The following is a 20,104-nucleotide window of genomic DNA, read 5'->3' on the forward strand; positions in this document are numbered from 1 at the left end:
GAAAGGGAAATCATGCTTGACAAATCTTCTGGAATTTTTTAAGGATGTTTTCAGTAGAGTGGAGAAGGGAGAACCAGTTGATGTGGTGTATTTGAATTTTCAGAAGGCTTTCGACAAGGTCCCACACAAGAGATTAATGTGCAAAGTTAAAGCACATGGGATTGGGTGTAGTGTGCTGACGTGGATTGAGAACTGGTTGGCAGACAGGAAGCAAAGAGTAGGAGTAAATGGGTACTTTTCAGAATGGCAGGCAGTGACTAGTGGGGTACCGCAAGGTTCTGTGCTGGGGCCCCAGCTGTTTACATTGTACATTAATGATTTAGACGAGGGGATTAAATGTAGTATCTCCAAGTTTGCGGATGACACTAAGTTGCCTGGCAGTGTGAGCTGCGAGGAGGATGCTATGAGGCTGCAGAGTGACTTGGATAGGTTAGGTGAGTGGGCAAATGCATGGCAGATGCAGTATAATGTGGATAAATGTGAGGTTATCCACTTTGGTGGCAAAAACACAAAGGCAGAATATTATCTGAATGGCAGCAGATTAGGAAAAGGGGAGGTGCAACGAGACCTGGGCACCATGGTACATCAGTCATTGAAAGTTGGCATGCAGGTACAGCAGGTGGTGAAGAAGGCAAATGATATGTTGGCCTTCATAGCGAGGGGATTTGAGTACAGGGGCAAGGAGGTGTTACTACAATTGTACAGGGCCTTGGTGAGGTTACACCTGGAGTATTGTGTACAGTTTTGGTCTCCTAACTTGAGGAAGGACATTCTTGCTATTGAGGGAGTGCAGCGAAGGTTCACCAGACTGATTCCCGGGATGGCGGGACTGACATATCAAGAAAGACTGGATCAACTGGGCTTGTATTCACTGGAGTTCAGAAGAATGAGAGGGGATCTCATAGAAACGTTTAAAATTCTGACGGGTTTAGACAGGTTAGATGCAGGAAGAATGTTCCCAATGTTGGGGAAGTCCAGAACCAAGGGTCACAGTCTAAGGGTAAGGGGTAAGCCATTTAGGACCGAGATGAGTAGAAACTTCTTCACCCAGAGAGTGGTGAACCTGTGGAATTCTCTACCACAGAAAGTTGTTGAGGCCAATTCACTAAATATATTCAAAAAGGAGTTAGATGTAGTCCTTACTACTAGGGGGATCAAGGGGTATGGTGAGAAAGCAGGAATGGGGTACTGAAGTTGCATGTTCAGCCATGAACTCATTAAGGGCCGAATGGCCTACTCCTGCACCTATTTTCTATGTTTCTACGAAATTGATTTGAGATTTTGTCGAAGGTTTGATGACAAGTACGTGTGCGATAATACCCGTCAGGGCAATAGTAATTTAACATCTTGTATGGAACAATCTCACTCATGCAATGTCGAGGTTTGGCGGTTAAACAAGTGTATAATTGTGGATATGGGGTTTGGCTGATTATGTGTACATAATGTGCGTCCTTGTAACGGTTTTGTTGTTACTAATGACCAGCTACAAATATTTATGCGTCTGGAGGTTGGATCTTATTGCTCTAATTGATCTCTTCTAATTGTGGAGAGTGGTCATTTACAATTTTATCGATACAAGGTGATCACAGACCAACAGACTTTAAAATGGCATCCTGAGAATTTGAATCTACAGGAACCCTACTTTGATCCTAATCATGCTGCTATTTGGAAGAAGGAAATGCGGAAATGGAGTACAGGATTTCAACAGCTACGGAAGTTTGAATCAAGCAATTGTGGACATTAACCATCACACTGTGGAAAGTGAGAACTTTGGAAAATGTTACCCAGATAGGACATAGAAACATAGAAATATAGAAAATAGGTGCAGGAGTAGGCCATTCGGTCCTTCGAGCTCACACTGCCACCCAACTTAGTGTCATCCGCAAATTTGGAGATACTACATTAAATCCCCTCGTCTAAATTATTAATGTACAATGTAAACAGCTGGGGCCCCAGCACAGAACCTTGCGTACGGTACCCCACTAGTCACTGCCTGCCATTCTGAAAAGTACCCATTTACTCCGACTCTTTGCTTCCTGTCTGACAACCCGTTCTCAATCCACTTCAACACACTACGCCCAATCCCATGTGCTTTAACTTTGCACATTAATCTCTTGTGTGGGACCTTGTCGAAAGCCTTCTGAAAGTTCAAATACACCACATAAACTGGTTCTCCCTTGTCCACTCTACTGGAAACATCCTCAAAAAATTCCAGAAGATTTGTCAAGCATGATTTCCCTTTCACAAATCCATGCTGACTTGGACCTATCATGTCACCTCTTTCCAAATGCGCTGCTATGACATCCTTAATAATTGATTCCATCATTTTACCCACTACCGATGTCAGGCTGACCGGTCTATAATTCCCTGTTTTCTCTCTCCCTCCTTTTTTAACAAGTGGGGTTACATTGGCTACCCTCCACTCCATAGGAACTGATCCAGAGTCTATGGAATGTTGGAAAATAACTGTCAATGCATCCGCTATTTCCAAGGCCACCTCCTTAAGTACTCTGGGATGCAATCCATCAGGCCCTGGGGATTTATCGGCCTTCAATCCCATCAATTTCCCCAACACAATTTCCCGACTAATAAGGATTTCCCTCAGTTCCTCCTTCTTACTAGACCCTCTGACCCCTTTTATATCCGGAAGGTTGTTTGTGTCCTCCTTAGTGAATACCGAACCAAAGTACTTGTTCAATTGGTCTGCCATTTCTTTGTTCCCCGTTATGACTTCCCCTGATTCTGACTGCAGGGGACCTACGTTTGTCTTTACTAACCTTTTTCTCTTTACATATCTATAGAAGCTTTTGCAGTCCGTCTTAATGTTCCCTGCAAGCTTCCTCTCGTACTCTCTTTTTCCTGCCCTAATCAAACCCTTTGTCTTCCTCTGCTAAGTTCTAAATTTCTCCCAGTCCCCGGGTTCACTGCTATTTCTGGCCAATTTGTATGCCACTTCCTTAGCTTTAATACTATCCCTGATTTCCCTTGATAGCCACGGTTGAGCCACCTTCCCTTTTTTATTTTTACGACAGACAGGGATGTACAATTGTTGTAGTTCATCCATGCAGTCTCTAAATGTCTGCCATTGCCCATCCACAGTCAACCCCTTAAGTATCATTCGCCAATCTATCCTAGCCAATTCACGCCTCATACCTTCAAAGTTACCCTTCTTTAAGTTCTGGACCATGGTCTCTGAATTAACTGTTTCATTCTCCATCCTAATGTAGAATTCCATCATATAATGGTCACTCTTCCCCAAGGGGCCTTGCACAACGAGATTGCTAATTAATCCTCTCTCATTACACATCACCTAGTCTAAGATGGCCTCCTCCCTAGTTGGTTCCTCGACATATTGGTCTAGAAAACCATCCCTTATGCATTCCAGGAAATCCTCCTCCACCGTATTGCTTCCAGTTTGGTTAGCCCAATCTATATGCATATTGAAGTCACCCATGATAACTGTTGCACCTTTATTGCATGCACCCCTAATTTCCTGCAGAGAGGCAAAGAGAAGTGGGGGAATATGGGAGCGCAAGCCTGCATTTCTGAACTCTTTGCTTCAGCGTAGTCTGGAGAAATCAAAAGGGATAAAAGTTGGAAGATTGAAGTTTGGATTAAAAACAGGATGTTTGGATCGAAAGAGGTTGCTCGACGATCGGAGCCACTTAGCCATTCAAATGTGACATTCTGATCACCTGTGTGTTTACAGTATTCCATGATGGGAATTGATTTATGGCAGTGAGGCTTGACTTCAGAATAATAAGTGGCTGGTCATTGTCTGTATTTGAGTATATCTTGTTACTATGCGAATAATAATAGTAATTCATGACATTGTCTGTATTTGAGTGTACCTTGTTACTATTTGATGACATCGTCTGTATGTTAAACGATCTGGTTTGTGTACAACATATTCAGAAAGCAGTTAGCCGTGATTTCAGGATAATTCTACATCGTCTGCATGTTAATTGTCTAACTGTACTATAAGAGTTCAAGGGCTTTTTTGGTATAAAGATGAGAGTTTGGACACTAGACACTGGAATCTCGGAAGGTGTGTCACAAGCAGCCACGGAAAGTCTTCGTGAAGTATCTCAGTAACTTTCATACTGGGTTTGTTTAGTATGAATGTCTGAATAAAATACCCGATCCTGCCTTTACTACAACTGAGTAACATTTAAAGCAACGAAGCGAAAAGAGCAAGACAGCCTTACAACATATGTGACACATCGAGTGCATGCCTCCCCCAGCCAAAGTGCCTTATCCCAGTGCAAGTGCATCCTCCCACCCCCCACCCACCCCCCCCCCCCACAGATGGGGCAGGTATTTTGTACGGATTAACACAGGTTTATTGGGTATGAAGTGAATAGTGACAGTGTCGTGACTTTTGGATATCATCCACTGCAATGTCCCTTGTAGAGGGTTGGAAGAATGTGATCAGTCTTCACGGAGTTCCTCTCTCACCCCGATCCCCCCCCACCCCTCCCCGCCCCGCCTGTGTCTAAACCCCACCCACCCGTGTCTCCCTCCCCCCAGCCTCTCCCTCTCTCCCTGTCTCTCTCTCTCCCTCCTCTAGTCTCTCTCTCTCCCTCCCTCAGTCCCCCAGTCTCTCTTTCCCTCAGTCCCCCTCTCTCTCGCCCCCAGTTTCTCTTCCTCTCTCCCCCAGTCCCTCTCTCCCTCCCCTCATCTCTCTCTCTCTCTCTTCCCCCCTCCCAGTCTCTCTCTCTTACCCCCAGTCTCTCTTTCTCTCTCCGCCCAAGTCTCTCTCTCTCTCCCCCAGTCTCTCTCTCTCTCCCCCAGTCTCTCTCCACCCCCCCTCGACAGCCTCTCTCACTCTCCCCCCAGTCTCCCTCTCTCTCTCCCCCAGTCTCTCTCTTCCCCCCCCCGACAGCCTCTTTCACTCCCCCCCAGTCTCTCCCCTAGTCTCTCTCCCCCCCCTCGACAGCCTCTCTCTCTCTCCCCCAGTCTCTCTCTCTCTCTCTCCCCCAGTCCCTCTCTCTCTCTCTCTCCCCCAGTCCCTCTCTCTCTCTCTCTCTCCCCCCCCCCCCAGTCCCTCTCTCTCCCCCCCCCCCAGTCTCTCTCTCTCTCCCCCCCCCCAGTCTCTCTCTTCCACCCCCCTCCTCGACAGCCTCTCTCATTCTCCCCCCAGTCCCTCTCTCTCTCTCCCCCAGTCCCTCTCTCTTTCTCTCCCCCAGTCTCTCTCTTCCCCACCTCCCCCCCCCCCCTTGATAGCCTCTCTCACTCTCCCCCCAGTCTCCCTCTCTCTCCCCCAGTCTCTCTCTTCCCCACCTCCCCCCCCCCCCTTGATAGCCTCTCTCACTCTCCCCCCAGTCTCTCTTTCTCTCCCCCAGTCTCTCTCTTCCCCACCTCCCCCCCCCCCCTTGATAGCCTCTCTCACTCTCCCCCCAGTCTCCCTCTCTCTCCCCCAGTCTTCCTCAGCCGCCCGCCGCTCTCGGCCGCCCAAGGGCCCTCTCGGCACCAAGTCGGTCGCTCTCGGCAGCTCGCCGGTCCTCTCAGCCCCAAGGCCACCGTTCTTGGCCCCAAGGCTATCTGGCGGGGGGGGGAGGAAGAGGAGTCATGGAGGGGGTCGGGGGGGGGGGTGGGGGGGGGAGAGTTGGGAGGGGGGGGAAAGAGAGTCGGGCGGGGAGGCGGGGGAAGGGAGTCGGGGCCTCAGGTCCAGCTTCTCGGCACCACGTGGAGAGAATGATTCAGGGGTAGGGCTTGTCGCATGTCTGTCAAAAAATGTGCAGTACAAATAGTTACTACCCTCAATCAATATCATTAAAACAGATTATCTGGTCATTATCACATTGTTGTTTGTGCAAATGCAAGTCTTTTTTTCTTTTACATTTAATCTTATAACTGTGTCCCCTCATTCTAGACCCCTTTAGAAGAAAAAGCACGAAAGAAAAATAAAAAACGAAAGAAAAATAAAGAACGAAAGAGAAATAAAGAACAAAAGAAAAATAAAGAGAAATAAAGAATGAAAGAAAACTAAAGGAAAACAAATAAAGAAGAATAAAGAACAAAAAAAAAGAAAATAAAGAACAAGTATTTATCTGGTGCCTTTCATAACCTCAGGTCGTCCCAAAGTATTTTACAGCTAATGAAGTACTTTTGAAGTGTAGTCCCTGTTGCAATGCAGGAAACACAGCAGCCAATTTGTACAGTGAGAGGTCCAACAAGCAGCAACGCAATAATGGCCAGATAATCTGCTCATTAGTGATGTTGGTTGAGATATATTGACCAGGACACCGGGTTGATCTCCACTGCTTTTCTTTGAATAGCACCATGAGAATGGACCTTGGTTTACTTCAAAAGAAGGAACTTCCGACAGGGCAGCACTTCCTCAGTATTGAGTGTCAGCCTAGATTGTGTGTTTAAGTCTCGGGAGTGGTACTTAAATTCACAACTTATGACTCAGAGGCGAAGGGCGACTACTGAGCCAAGGCTGGCATTGTCCCTTTACTTTAATGGACTTCCAGTGTTGCTGAACTCTTGCAAGTGCTTTAATTACAATCGGCTTTCCAATGATTATGCAGATAATAGTTGGCTATTTTTGTTTCCAGTCATTCCCTACGTGTTTGAATGCCAAAACAAAAATAAAAGCATCCAACAACAAAAAATACCGAGGGAAAGGCCTCTGTTCCTTTGAGTATCTTTGCGAATGGAGCTTCCCTTTTCAGCAACTCCAGGTGAGAGTTCAACACAGTGCTACCTCAATCCCATCCTAAATGGATGGAAAATCACATCACGTGGCCACTCTAGGCCATCAAGAAGATCATGCACTGTGCGAACAAATAGGACTCTGGCAAAAGAGATCCCCACTCAGATTCCTGGTCTCCTGTGCACATTCTATGCCATGTGACTAAGCCTGCAATCTTAACGAAAAGCGGACATAGTAGGCATCTTACTTTTTCTCTGGTAAGCAACTTGCTGTGACCGGGGTTGTTGGATCTGCTGCACTCACTCAAGTACAAGAGAATAAAAGATGCGGGTTTCAGCTTGTAGGAGATGCAATTTGGTAACATCATCAAGCCATTATATAAGAAAAAAGTTCTGAGGAAAACGCATAGAGAAAATAGATACTAGGAGAAGCCGGAATGGTATCACTGCCCTCTAGATTTAAATAACCTACTTATATCCACATTATCCATACTTTTCAGCATTTTGAATACTTGGATCATTCCCTGCCTGATTTCCTTTCCTCCACTTCAAACAGGTTACCCTGGAGTAGAAATATAGGGCCCAAGTTTCCACAGGATAAAAAACGGGCGCCCCTCCGAGCTGGGCGCCCGTTTCTCGCGCCTAAAACGGCGCCAGAAAAAAAACGCGCTATTCTCGAGCGCTTTGCAGCTCCTTGTCTGTTTGGCGCGGCGCCCAGGGGGGCGGAGCCTACACTCACGCCGATTTTGTAAATGGGAGGGGGCGGGTACTATTTAAATTAGTTTTTTTCCTGCCGGCAACGCTGCACGTGCGCGTTGGAGCGTTCGCGCATGCTCAGTGTGAAAATAAACATTGGCACTCGGCCATTTTTGTAGTTTTTTGTAGCTGTTTAATTTTTGAACATTTTTTAATAAAAGCACATTGCCATCAGCACATCAGCACTGAGGCTACCCTTCTCACTGTCTCCTTCCCCTCCCTCCCTGGCAACAAACGGCTGTCTCCTTCCCCTCCCTCCCCTCCGCGGCAACAAACGGCTGACTCCTTCCCCTCCCTCCCCTCCACAACAACAAACCGCTGTCTCCTTCTCCTCTCCACAACAACAACCTGCTTTCTCCTCCCCCCCCCTCCCGCTCAGCGGCACGAATGGCTTTCTCCCCCACCCCCCCTCCCGCTCAGCGGCACGAACAGCTTTCTCCTCCCCCCCACCCCCTCCCACTCAGCGGCACGAACAGCTTTCTCCTCCCCCCCCCCCTCCCACTCAGCGGCACGAACGGCTGCAGAATTCTCCCTGGCTGAAGCACTTTCACACAGGTAGGAAGATGGTTTATTTAATCTTTTCGTGGCTTATAAATGTTTATTCAGGTTGGATTTATTTGTATAATATTTGTAGAAGTATAAATAAGGATTTGTTGTAGAATTTAATGAGTTCCCTTCCCCCCCTCCCCCCCCCACCTCGTTCTGGACGCCTAATTTGTAACCTGTGCCTGATTTTTTAATGTGTAGAACAGGTTTTTTCAGTTCTACAAAAATCTTCACTTGCTCCATTCTACTTTAGTTTGGAGTACGTTTTCACTGTGGAAACTTTGAAATCAGGCGTCAGTGGCCGGACACACCCCCTTTTGAAGAAAAAATTCTGTTCCAAAGTAGAACTGTTCTACCTGACTAGAACTGCAGAAAAAAAAATGTGGAGAATTGCGATTTCTAAGATAGTTCGTTCTCCACCAGTTGCTCCTAAAAATCAGGCGCAAATCATGTGGAAACTTGGGCCCATAGAAACATAGAAAATAGGTGCAGGAGTAGGCCATTCGGCCCTTTGAGCCCGCACCACCATTCAATAAGATCATGGCTGATCATTCCCTCAGTACCCCTTTCCTGCTTTCTCTCCATACCCCTTGATCCCGTTAGCCATAAGGGCCACATCTAACTCCCTCTTGAATATATCCAACGAACTGGCATCAACAACTCTCTGCGGTAGGGAATTCCACAGGTTAACAACTCTCTGAGTGAAGAAGTTTCTCCTCATCTCAGTCCTACATGGCTTACCCCTTATCGTTAGACTGTGTCCCCAGTTCTGGACTTCCCCAACATCGGGAACATTCTTCCTGCATCTAACCTGTCCAGTCCTGTCAGAATTTTATATGTTTCTATGAGATCCCCTCTCATCCTTCTAAACTCCAGTGAATAAAGGCCCAGTCGATCCAGTCTCTCCTCATATGGCAGTCCTGCCATCCCGGGAATCAGTCTGGTGAACCTTCGCTGCACTCCCTCAATAGCAAGAACGTCCTTCCTCAGATTAGGAGACCAAAACTGAACACAATATTCCAGGTGAGGCCCCACCAAGGCCCTGTACAACTGCAGTAAGCCCTCCCTGCTCCTATACTAAAAACCTCTGGCTATGAAGGCCAACATGCCATTTGCCTTCTTCACCATCTGCTGTACCTGCGTGCCAACTTTCAATGACTGATGTACCATAACACCCAGGTCTCGTTGCACCTCCCCTTTTCCTAATCTGTAATCAACCTTGTAACTGGTTTTTGACCCTCTCAAAAACAATGTCTTTTTCTGAAAATATGGTGCCCAAAATAGCACACAATATTCCAAATAAAATTTGCTGAGTTATTTTAGTTTAAAATAGTTAATCAAGAGTCATTGTAAACTATACCTTAATACTTGAAGAGCAACGATGACTACAGGCACACTTGTCTCAATTGTGCAGATCATGTATTCTGAAAGCTTTCTCTTCATATAAACAGTGCCTAAATCCATCTCTTTCATGTTTGTGCAATCATTTGAACTGACTTTGCATTGAGGTTTAGTTTTGTGGATTTGAGTGCATCAGAAGCCTTCACTGGCTATCCAATTCAAGTGCAATACCAGCTTAAATGGGCTTATGACATTTCTAAGTATCATTATGATTTTATAATACGGAGGTGTGCACACTCAATGTCATGCATTTATGAACACAGTTACAGGAGTAGGCTATTCAGCCCCTTGAGCCTGTTCTGCCATTCAATTAAATCATGGTTGATCTGTATCTTAACTTCATCTATCTGCCTGGGTTCCTTAACCCGTAATACCATTGCCTAACAGAAATATCAATCTCAGTTTTGAAATTTTCAATTGTCTGGGCCTCAACAGCTTTTTGGGGAGAGAGTTCCAGATTTCCACTACCCTTTGTGTGAAGAACTGCTTTCTGACATCACCCCTAAACAACCTAGCTCTAATTTTAACATTATACCCTCTTGTTCTGGACTCTCCCACCAGAGGAAATAGTTTTATCTCTATCTAATCATCATAAACACCTCAATTAGATCACCTATAATCTTCTGTACTCAAGAGAATACAAGCCTAGTCTATGCGACCTTTTTAACCCTGCACTGCACCCCCTCCAAGGCCAATATATTCTTCCTGAAATGTAGTGCCCAGAACTGAATGCAGTACTCCTGATGAGGTGTAACCAGAGCTCTGTACAGTTGTAACTAATGTTCCCTCTAAATTTTTAGGGGTGCGCGGCCCCTGTAACGGGCTGCGCAGCCCATTCAAATTTCCGTGCATGTGCGGTTTTTCTATTTAGAAGCCAGTGAGCCGCTGCACAGTGCCTCTAGATCAGCTTAACATAACTTCCAGCCCTTGGTATTCGAGACCCCTTGAGATAAAGGCCAGCATTCCATTAGCCTTTTTTATATCATCTTGTACCTGTCCACCAGATTTACTTGGGTCCCTAAATCTTCCTGCTCCTGCACAGTTCCCAGCTTCTCGCCATTTAGAAAATACTCTGATCTATCTTTCTTAGGTCCAGAGTGGATGTCACACTTTCTCCCATTAAACTCCATCTGCTGTTTTGTCCACTCACCTAATCTATCAATGTCCCTTTGCAACTTTCTGCTCTCGTCCACATTATTTATTGTGCCACCCAACAGTGTGCTCAGCAAATTTAGATATGCGGTTCTTTATTCCTTCATCCAAGTCATTTATAAATATAGTGAAAAGCTGAGGCCTCAGTACAGATCTCTGGGGAACACTACCAGTCACATTCTGCCAATTTATCTCCTAACCAATTCCCTATCAAAGCCAATAGGTTGCCTCCAATTCCATGCAGTCTCATTTTTGTAAACAGTCTCTTATTTAGCCATCTGGAAGTCCATATAAATAACATCCATGGACACATCCTTCTCTACCACGTAAGCTACCTCCTCAAAGAATTCAATTAGGTTCGATTGACATGACTTACCCGTTACAAATCAATGCTGGCATTCTCTGATCAACTCATATTTGTTTTTCAAATGCTCAGTCACTCTGTCCCTATTAACAGATTCTAGTAATTTCCCCACAACTGACGTTAAATGAATAGGCCTACAATTTCACAGTTTATCTTTCCTACTTTTAAATAATTGAGTAAACACATTTACTCCAAAGACCTAGGGCGGGATTTTCGACTTTTGAGATTTCGGGGTGGTAATGACGGCGGAGAGGTCCTGATACCACCTGGAAAAGTTTGCGCCCTCGTCAGCAAAATTCGTCAAAAAATTCGGTTCCATGATCGGTGACCCAAAATCAAGCATTACACAAAGGAGTTTTGGTGCCCCACCCGAAAATCGCGGAATTAAAAAAGATCGACATTTCGCGCATGCTCAGACGCCTTCCAATCTTCCCGGGCGCAGGCGAAACTTTAAGGCGTGGCGATTTCCTTTGCGCATGCGCAGGTAACCCAGCCCACTTCCAACACAGCGGGAGAGATGGTGCAGCAGGAGGGAAGACAACATGCACGCCGCTTCTCTCCAGCGGCTGGTGAGATGTTAGCACTGGCCATAGAAAGGAGGTGGTCTGCACTCCATCTGGTGGGTGGAAGGAGGCCCATACCCAGCATCTTCAAAAGGATATGGAGAGAGATAGCCCAGGAGGTGTCAGCAGCAGACATGGTGGTCAGACACGAGGTTCCCATACCTCGGAAGCCTCTTATCAACAAAAGGAGACATTGATGCGGAGATTCAACATCGCCTCCAGTGCGCCAGTGCAGCCTTCGGCCGCCTGAGGAAAAGAGTGTTCGAAGACCAGGCCCTCAAATCTACGACCAAGCTCATGGTCTACAGGGCTGTAGTAACACCCGCCCTCCTGTATGGATCAGAGGCATGGACGATGTACAGAAGACACCCCAAGTCGCTGGAGATATATCACCAACGATGTCACTGCAAGATCCTGCAAATCCCCTGGGAGGACAGGCGCACCAACATCAGTGTCCTCCCCAGCATTGAAGCACTGACCACACTCGAGCAGATTTGCTGGGCAGACCACATAGTTCGCATGCCAGACACGAGACTCCTGAAGCAAGTGCTCTGTGCGAAGTTCCTTCATGGCAAATGAGCCAATGATGGGCAGCGGAAACGTTACAAGGACACCCTCAAAGCCTCCCTGATAAAGTGCGACATTAACACTGACACCTGGGAGTCCATGGCCAAAGGCCGCCCTAGGTGGAGAAAGTGCATCCGGGAGGGCGTTGAGCTCTTCGAATCTCAACGCCATGAGCGTGAATAGGTCAAGTGCAGGCAGCGGAAGAAGCGTGCAGCAAACCAGTCCCACCCACTCCTTCCCTCGACGAATGTCTGTCCCACCTGTGACAGCGTCTGTGGCTCTTGTATTGGACTGTTTAGCCACCAAACAACTCACTTCAGGAGTGGAAGCAAGTCTTCCTCGATTCCGAGGGACTGCCTATGATGATGACGATGGTCAAAACTGGCACACAATGCCGCAAGAAGTTCAACGACCTCACGAGGATCGTCAGGGTGAGTAACCTTCACATTTATGTAGGCCTGCCATGGTTGCAAGATCAGTGTGTCACACAATGTTTAGTCTTTGATGGAGCTGCCCCTTCTCTATGTGCTACAGACCATGGTATGGGTTGTTGAAACAACCTGAAAGCTGCAGGCTCACTTCTGCAGCCATGCCCTCTGAATTCAGGATGCACAAACCCTCGTGTCTCTTAATCATTGTCAACCCTCCTCGCACTCCCCTTCCACTGTTGTTATGCGTTGTCCAAAGCTCATCCTGAGCCGCTATGCTGCCTGGCTCTCACCTCCTCCCATTTTTCAAACATGGTCCGTCACCAGCCACACAGATTGAACTGAACACATTTGCACTTTCACATAGTGGCAGCTAGTCTACTATGGAATGCACATGTGGCATAAGAGGAGCTGTACACTTACACAACCCTTTTTATTGCTGTTATTGCAGGCCAAGCAATCGCATAATAAGAGGGAGCAGCAATGCACTGGGGGCGGACAGTCTGATCTGCAGGAGCTAGGAGAGATGGAACAGAGAATGTCGGCCCTCATGGGCATACCAGTTCGCACGGTGGCCGGCGGCGAGGCCAAGCTCCCCATGGATAGTGACGGTATTTGAATAGCATTTGCGATTGATGTGAATTCCTTGAGCCCTACTATCAAGAGGCGTAGCCCCATTACATATAGATGTCCAATACCTCCTTCCTCTTATCTATCTGTCTGCCCCCTCCCCTATTGCTAAGCACACATCTGTTGTTTTGTGCTTACAGAAGACCAGCCAGAAGCGCAGCAGCCGTCACGTGAGGCGTCCACATCTGACCATGGGAAAGATGACAAGGAAGGGGAGGACAGTGTGTTCCATGAGTGTGACACCCCATTAGTCCCACCATGTGGGTACACAAAATCAGGGGAGGATGGTGACTTTGAGGGGTTTGATGACTCTGAGGCTCCTGGACTTGGTAGCTATGTCTAGGGAGAACATGGGAATGTGCATCGGTGCATTGGGTAGGATCCTGCAGAGCATAGACGCACTTGCTGTGAGTGTGGCGGAGGTCACCTCACGCATTGCCCATGCATCTGAGGACTCCAGCAAGCCTATCCTTGCCCACTCACCGAGGCAGATGGGCTCCAGCAGCGACAGTGGTGTTCCAGAGTGCATGACGCGTGCCATGGGTGACGTAGCAGGAGCGATCGCATCGCAGGCACAAGCTACGCTGCAGCTTGGTGATGTCATGCAATCACTGATTACTGCCATCCTCTGTATTCACCACTGTCCAACGATGAAGTTACGATGCTGAAGCAGACCAGCAAGTTGTGGTCGCACATCGTGCTCCGGATGCTGAGGGCCAGCCACGTGCGAGTGTCATTGGTCCCCAGGAAATGGAAGGTGCTGTCCTTCCTCAAGATGACAGCATTTCAGCTCCCACCACTGCCGGTCCACTCCCGATCCATCAGAGACTGCTGTTGGCAATGCTGAGGCGCAGCATTCCGCAGCTGGGCCTTCGAGGTTTTGTTTTGGTAGGGGGGACCTTTTGTTAGTTTGTTGGAATAAAATATCACGTTGACCCTTTGCCATTGGTGTCGTGTGTATCATTCCAACGTTCACCGGAGATGTGCTTTATGGTGGCACATACATCATCATCATAGGCAGTTCCTCGAAATCGAGGAAGACTTGCTTCCACTCTAAAAGTGAGTTCTTAGGTGACTTACAGGAATGACAGTCTCTGTCACAGGTGGGACAGACAGTCGTTGAAGGAAAGGGTGGGTGGGATTGGTTTGCCGCACGCTCCTTCTACTGCCTGCGCTTGTTTTCTGCATGCTCTCGACAACGAGACTCGAGGTACTCAGCGCCCTCCCGGATGCACTTCCTCCATTTAGGGCGGTCTTTGGTCAGGGACTCCCAGGTGTCGGTGGAGATGTTGCATTTTATCAAGGAGGCTTTGAGGGTGTCCTTGAAACATTTCCTCTGCTCACCTTGGGCTCGCTTGCCGTGTTGGAGTTCCGAGTAGAGCGCTTGCTTTGGGAGTCTTGTGTCAAGCATGCAAACAATGTGGCCCGCCCAACGGAGCTGGTCGAGTGTGGTCAGTGCTTCGATGTTGGCCTGATCGAGGACGCTAACGTTGGTGCGTCTGTCCTCCCAGGGGATTTGCAGGATCTTGCTGAGATATCGTTGGTGGTATTTCTCCAGCGATTTGAGATGTCTAGTGTATATGGTCCACATCTCTGAGCCATACAGGAGGGCGGTTATCACTACAGCCCTGTCGACCATGAGCTTGGTGGCAGAACACTCTTTTCCTCAGGCAGCAAAAGGCTGCGCTGGCGCACTGGAGGCGGTGTTGAACCTCGTCGTCGATGTCTGCCCTTGCTGATAATAGACTCCCGAGGTATGGAAAGTGGTCCATGTTATCCAGGGCCGCGCCATAGAGTGGCCAGTATTAGCTGCAGTCTTCAGATTCCTCCATTCAAGTGAGCCGGTCCATTATGAGCTGGCGACATGCGGCTTTTGGTCTGGCAGCATCTCCAGGCGACATCCCCCATTGTTGGTGCGGCTGTTCAATCGGGGCTACGCCAGGCTCTTCGTCGTCTTCCCCTCCTGAGGTGGGCCTGCAATCCCCACTGGCAATACCTGGCCCCTCAGGATGGCCAAGTTGTGCAGCATGCAGCACACCACAATCAATTCGGAGACCTGTTGAGGGGAGTAGAGAAGGCTCCCTCCAGAGTAGTCGAGGCATCGGAAGCGCTGCTTGAGCACGCTAATCGTCTGTTCAATGATGTTGTGGGTGGTGTGGGAACGCAAGCCTGCATTTCTGAAACTCTTTGCTTCGGCGCAGTTTGGAGAAATCAAAAGGGTTAAAAGTTGAAGATTGAAGTTTGGATCGAAACAGGCTGCTAGACGATGAGTGGCTGGTCATTCGTCCGAATGTTGAGTGTTTAAGTGTACCTTGTTACTATACGAATAATAATTTGATGACATCATCTGTATGTTAAACAATCTGGTTTGTGTATAGTGATTCAGAAAGCAGTGAGCTGTGATTTCAGGACAATGTCATTTTGATTCTACATCGTCCGCATATTAATTGTCTAAATGTACTATGCAAAGAAGTAAGAGTTCAACGGCTTTTTCGGTATAAAGATGAGAGTTTGATACACACAAATTAGACACTAGACACTAGACACTGGAATTTCAGAAGGTATGTGCCTCACAAGCAGTCACGGAAATCGGAGCAAGCAGAAAGTTGGCTTGTGAAGTGCTTGTGTCTCAGTAACTTTCATAGAAACATAGAAAATAGGTGCAGGAGTAGGCCATTTGGACCTTCGAGCCTGCACCACCATTCAATATGATCATGGCTGATCACGCAACTTTAGTACCCCATTCCTGCTTTCTCTCCATACCCCTTGATCCCTTTAGCCGTAAGGGCCACATCTAACTCCCTTTTGAATATATCTAACGAACTGGCTTCAACAACTTTCTGTGATAGAGAATTCCACAGGTTCACAATTCTCTGAGTGAAGAAGTTTCTCCTCATCTCGGTCCTAAATGGCTTATCCCTTACCCTTAGACTGTGACCCCTGGTTCTGGACTTCCCCAACATCGGGAACATTCTTCCTGCATCTAACCTGTCCAATCCCGTCAGAATTTTACATGTTTCTATGAGATCCCCTCTCATTCTTCTAAATTCCAGTGAATATAAGCCTAGTTCATCCAGACTTTCTTCATATGTCAGTCCTGCCATCCCGGGAATCAGTCTGGTGAACCTTCGCTGCACTCCCTCAATAGCAAGAATGTCCTTCCTCAGATTAGGAGACCAAAACTGTACACAATATTCAAGGTGTGCCTCACCAAGGCCCTGTACAACTGCAGTAAGACCTCCCTGCTCCTATACTCAAATTCTCTCGCTATGAAGGCCAACATGCCATTTGCCTTCTTCACTACCTGCTGTACCTGCATGCCAACTTTCAATGACTGATGTACCATGACACCCAGGTCTCGTTGCACCTCCCCTTTTCCTAATCTGTCACCATTCAGATAATATTCTGCCTTCCTGTTTTTGCCACCAAAGTGGATAACCTCACATTTCCCTACATTATACTGCATCTGCCATGCATTTGCCCACTCACCTAACCTGTCCAAGTCACCCTGCAGCCTCTTAGCATCCTCCTCACAACTCACACTGCCATCTAGCTTAGTGTCATCTGCAAACTTGGAGATATTACATTCAATTCCTTAGTCTAAATCATTAATGTAGATTGTAAATAGCTGGGGTCCCATCACTAAACCTTGCAGTACCCCACTAGTCACTGCCTGTCATTTCGAAAAGGACACATTTATTCCTACTCTTTGCTTCCTGTCTGCCAACCAGTTCTCTATCCGCATCAATACATTACCCCCAATACCATGTGCTTTAATTTTGCATACTAATCTCTTGTGTGGGACCTTGTCAAAGGCCTTTTGAAAGTCCAAATATACCATATCCACTGGTTCTCCCTTGTCCACTCTACTAGTTACATTCTCAAAAAATTCTAGAAGATTTGTCAAGCATGATTTCCCTTTCATAAATCCATGCTGACTTGGACCGATCCTGTCACTGCTTTCCAAATGTGCTGCTGTTACATCTTTAATAATTGATTCCAACATTTTTCCCAGTACCGATTTCAGGCTAACCGGTCTATAATTCCCCGTTTTCTCTCTACCCTCCAATCCATAGGAATTGATCCAGAGTCTATAGAATGTTGGAAAATTACCATCAATGCATCCACTATTTCTAGGGCCACTTCCTTAAGTACTCTGGGATGCAGACTATCAGGCCCTGGGGATTTATCGGCCTTCAGTCCCATTAATTTCCCTAACACAATTTCCTGACTAATAAGGATTTCCTTCAGTTCCTCCTTCTCGCTGGACTCTCGGTCCCCTAGTATTTCCAGAAGGTTATTTGTGTTTATTAGTGAAGACAGAACCAAAGTATTTGTTCAATTGGTATGCCATTTCTTTGTTCCCCATTATAAATTCACCTGATTCTGACTGCAAGGGACCTACATTAGTCTTCACTAATCTTTTTCTCTTCACATATCTATAGAAGCTTTTGCAGTCAGTTTTTCCCAGCAAGCTTACTCTCATACTCTATTTTCCCCCTCCTAATTAAACTCTTTGTCCTCCTCTGCTGAATTCTAAATTTCTCCCAATCCTCAGGTTTGCTGCTTTTTCTGGCCAATTTATATGCCTCTTCCTTGGATTTAACACGATCCCTAATTTCCCTTGTTAGCCACGGTTGAGCCACCTTCCCCGTTTTATTTTTATGTCAGACAGGGATATATAATTGTTGAAGTTCATCCATGTGATCTTTAAATGTTTGTCATTGCCTATCCACCGTCAACCTTTTAAGTATCATTCACCAGTCTATCCTAGCCAATTCATGTCTTATACCATCGAAGTTACCTTTCTTTCATATTTGCTTTGTATAGCATGAATGTCTGAATTGGAAGAGCTGCCTTTGTGAAGTGTCTCAGTAACTTTCATAACTTTGTATAGTGTGAATGTCTGAATAAAAGACCTGATCCTGCATTTACTACAACTGAGTGTGTGTTTAATTCGACGTTTAAAGCAACAAAGTGAAAAGAGCAAGACAGCCGTACAACAGGTGGCTGCATGATTCTTCTGTGGTGGAGTTGTGGAGGGAGGTCATGACCCAGGTGGCTAGGCCATATCCTTTGTACCCGAGCAGCCAGCCGTGCCGTTCCCTTTGTCGCTGAAACAATCGCGAGACAGTGCTCTCACGCAAGATGAAAGCATCACGTGCGCTCCCTGGATAATGGGCATTCACTGCGAGGATGCGCTGTGTGTGGTCGCACACCAGCTGCACATTTAGAGATTGGTATCCCTTTCGGTTTCTGACTACCTCTGCGTTATGGAATGGTGCTCTCAAGGCCACGTGTGTGCAGTCAATGGCTCCTTGAACCTCGGGAAGCCTGCAATTCTGCCAAACCCACATGCCCGCTCATTCTGGAGCTGTCCCTGCTCAATGGGAACTTTATGATGTCCATTCTGCAAGTGTACAGAGCCTTTGTGACGTGGAGAATGCAGCGATATGCAGCATATTGAGAGAAGCTGCATATGTCCCCTGCTGCTGCCTGGAAGGAGCCGGAGGCATAGAAGGCCAGCGCCACAGTCACCTTCACTGCAACGGGCAGTAAGGCTGTAGGTCTGCCTGTAGTAGATGTCATATCTCTGTCAGCACTTCCTTTCGGAAGAGCAGCTTTCTCACACACTGCTCCTCAGAGAGCTGGAGGTATGAGCATTGGTGCTTGTAAACCCGTGGGGGGTAAGCCCTCCTCCCCAGATGTCTTCAGCCTCTCCTCATCCGTGGGTCAACATGGCCAAGAGCCCTTCTTCTATCTTGACGCCGCCTAGCAATAGCATGGAGTATGATATGCTGGCGAACTAGTAATGTCCCCATTAAATTCTCTCACTGAAGTTGTAAGGACACTGTAATGCAGATAAAACTGCTGCTTTCAAGTTGGTGCTTCACGCAGCATGCTGTGTACAACTGTTGCAGTCAATGTGACATGCGATGCAAGCTCCTTCTCCCTCAATTTAAAAACGCGGCAAATACCGCCTACTGGACTGTGGGACCGCCTAGTTTTTCAGGCGTCTTTTGGGGCAGGCGTTTAATGTGGCGTTAGGGCCCAATTTTGCAGCCAGGGCGCAAGCAGAGCATTGCACGACGAGTGACTTCATGATCTCATTGAAACTGGAGGGCGGGGGGGGGGGGAAAGTAAGTTTTTGCGTCATTGCAATCCCTGAGCCGAATTTGCCGACCGGGCAGTAAAATCCGTTACGCCTTAAAACAGCCTTTACTGCCCGTTGGGGCGCTACCAGAGGCGCAAGGGAGCCAAAAATCCAGCCCCTAATTGTTTGGTATAAAATATATATGACAAAGAATATTAGTAAGAACATACCTGATGGGGTTTGTCAGATCTGTGAAAGAAATCACAGTAAATGTATCCCACAAGTCCATCAGTTTCATCAATCACAGCCTAGCAAAGAAGGACATTATTGATCATTCAAGCAGAATTTCAGAACGACTTATTTTAAGGAATAAATCTTCATCAGACATCAGTATCTCATGCAGGCTATTCAAAGGAGGTTGTATTTTGTAGTTTCTAGGAATGTACCCCACTTGAAAATTATGGTAATGGTCTTTGAAATCAAAGAAGATGAATATTTCAAGTCTCTCTCTCTTTCTCACATACACTCACAAGTATTGTTTAAAAAAATAAGTTAAATACATTGAAACTTATAAATTGAAGTATTTTAAAAACAGAACAGTTTTACCAATCATTAAAATTATTTACACAATCATAAACATGATCATAGAATCATCGAATGGTTACAGCACAGAAAGAGGCCATTTGGCCCGTCGAACCTGTGCCAGCTCTCTGCAAGAGCACTTCGGCTAGTCCCACTCCCTCGCCCTTTCCCCGTAGCCCTGCACATTTCTTTCCTTCAGGTACTTACCCAATGCCCCTTTGAAAGCCATAATTGAATCTGCCTCCACCACCCTTTCAGGCAGTAAGTTCCAGATCCTAACCACTGGCTGCGTAAAAAAGATTTTCATGTCGGCTTTGGTTCTTCTGCCAATCACCTTCAATCTGTGTCTCCTGGTTCTCAA

At 46.8% G+C, this 20,104-nt stretch overlaps 1 protein-coding gene across 1 annotated transcript in view; it reads right to left on the bottom strand.

Moving 5' to 3' along the window:
- LOC139275151 (mitochondrial intermediate peptidase-like) overlaps positions 1-20,104 on the bottom strand; it is a 306,230-nt gene that overhangs the window by 116,920 nt on the left and 169,206 nt on the right. The window contains exon 12 of the mRNA XM_070892217.1: positions 19,392-19,469. Within this exon, the coding sequence (XP_070748318.1) occupies positions 19,392-19,469 (78 nt within the window). The remainder of the gene's footprint in view (positions 1-19,391; positions 19,470-20,104) is intronic.

The sequence above is a fragment of the Pristiophorus japonicus genome, chromosome 10 (assembly GCF_044704955.1).
Source record: "Pristiophorus japonicus isolate sPriJap1 chromosome 10, sPriJap1.hap1, whole genome shotgun sequence".
NCBI lineage: Eukaryota > Metazoa > Chordata > Chondrichthyes > Pristiophoridae > Pristiophorus > Pristiophorus japonicus.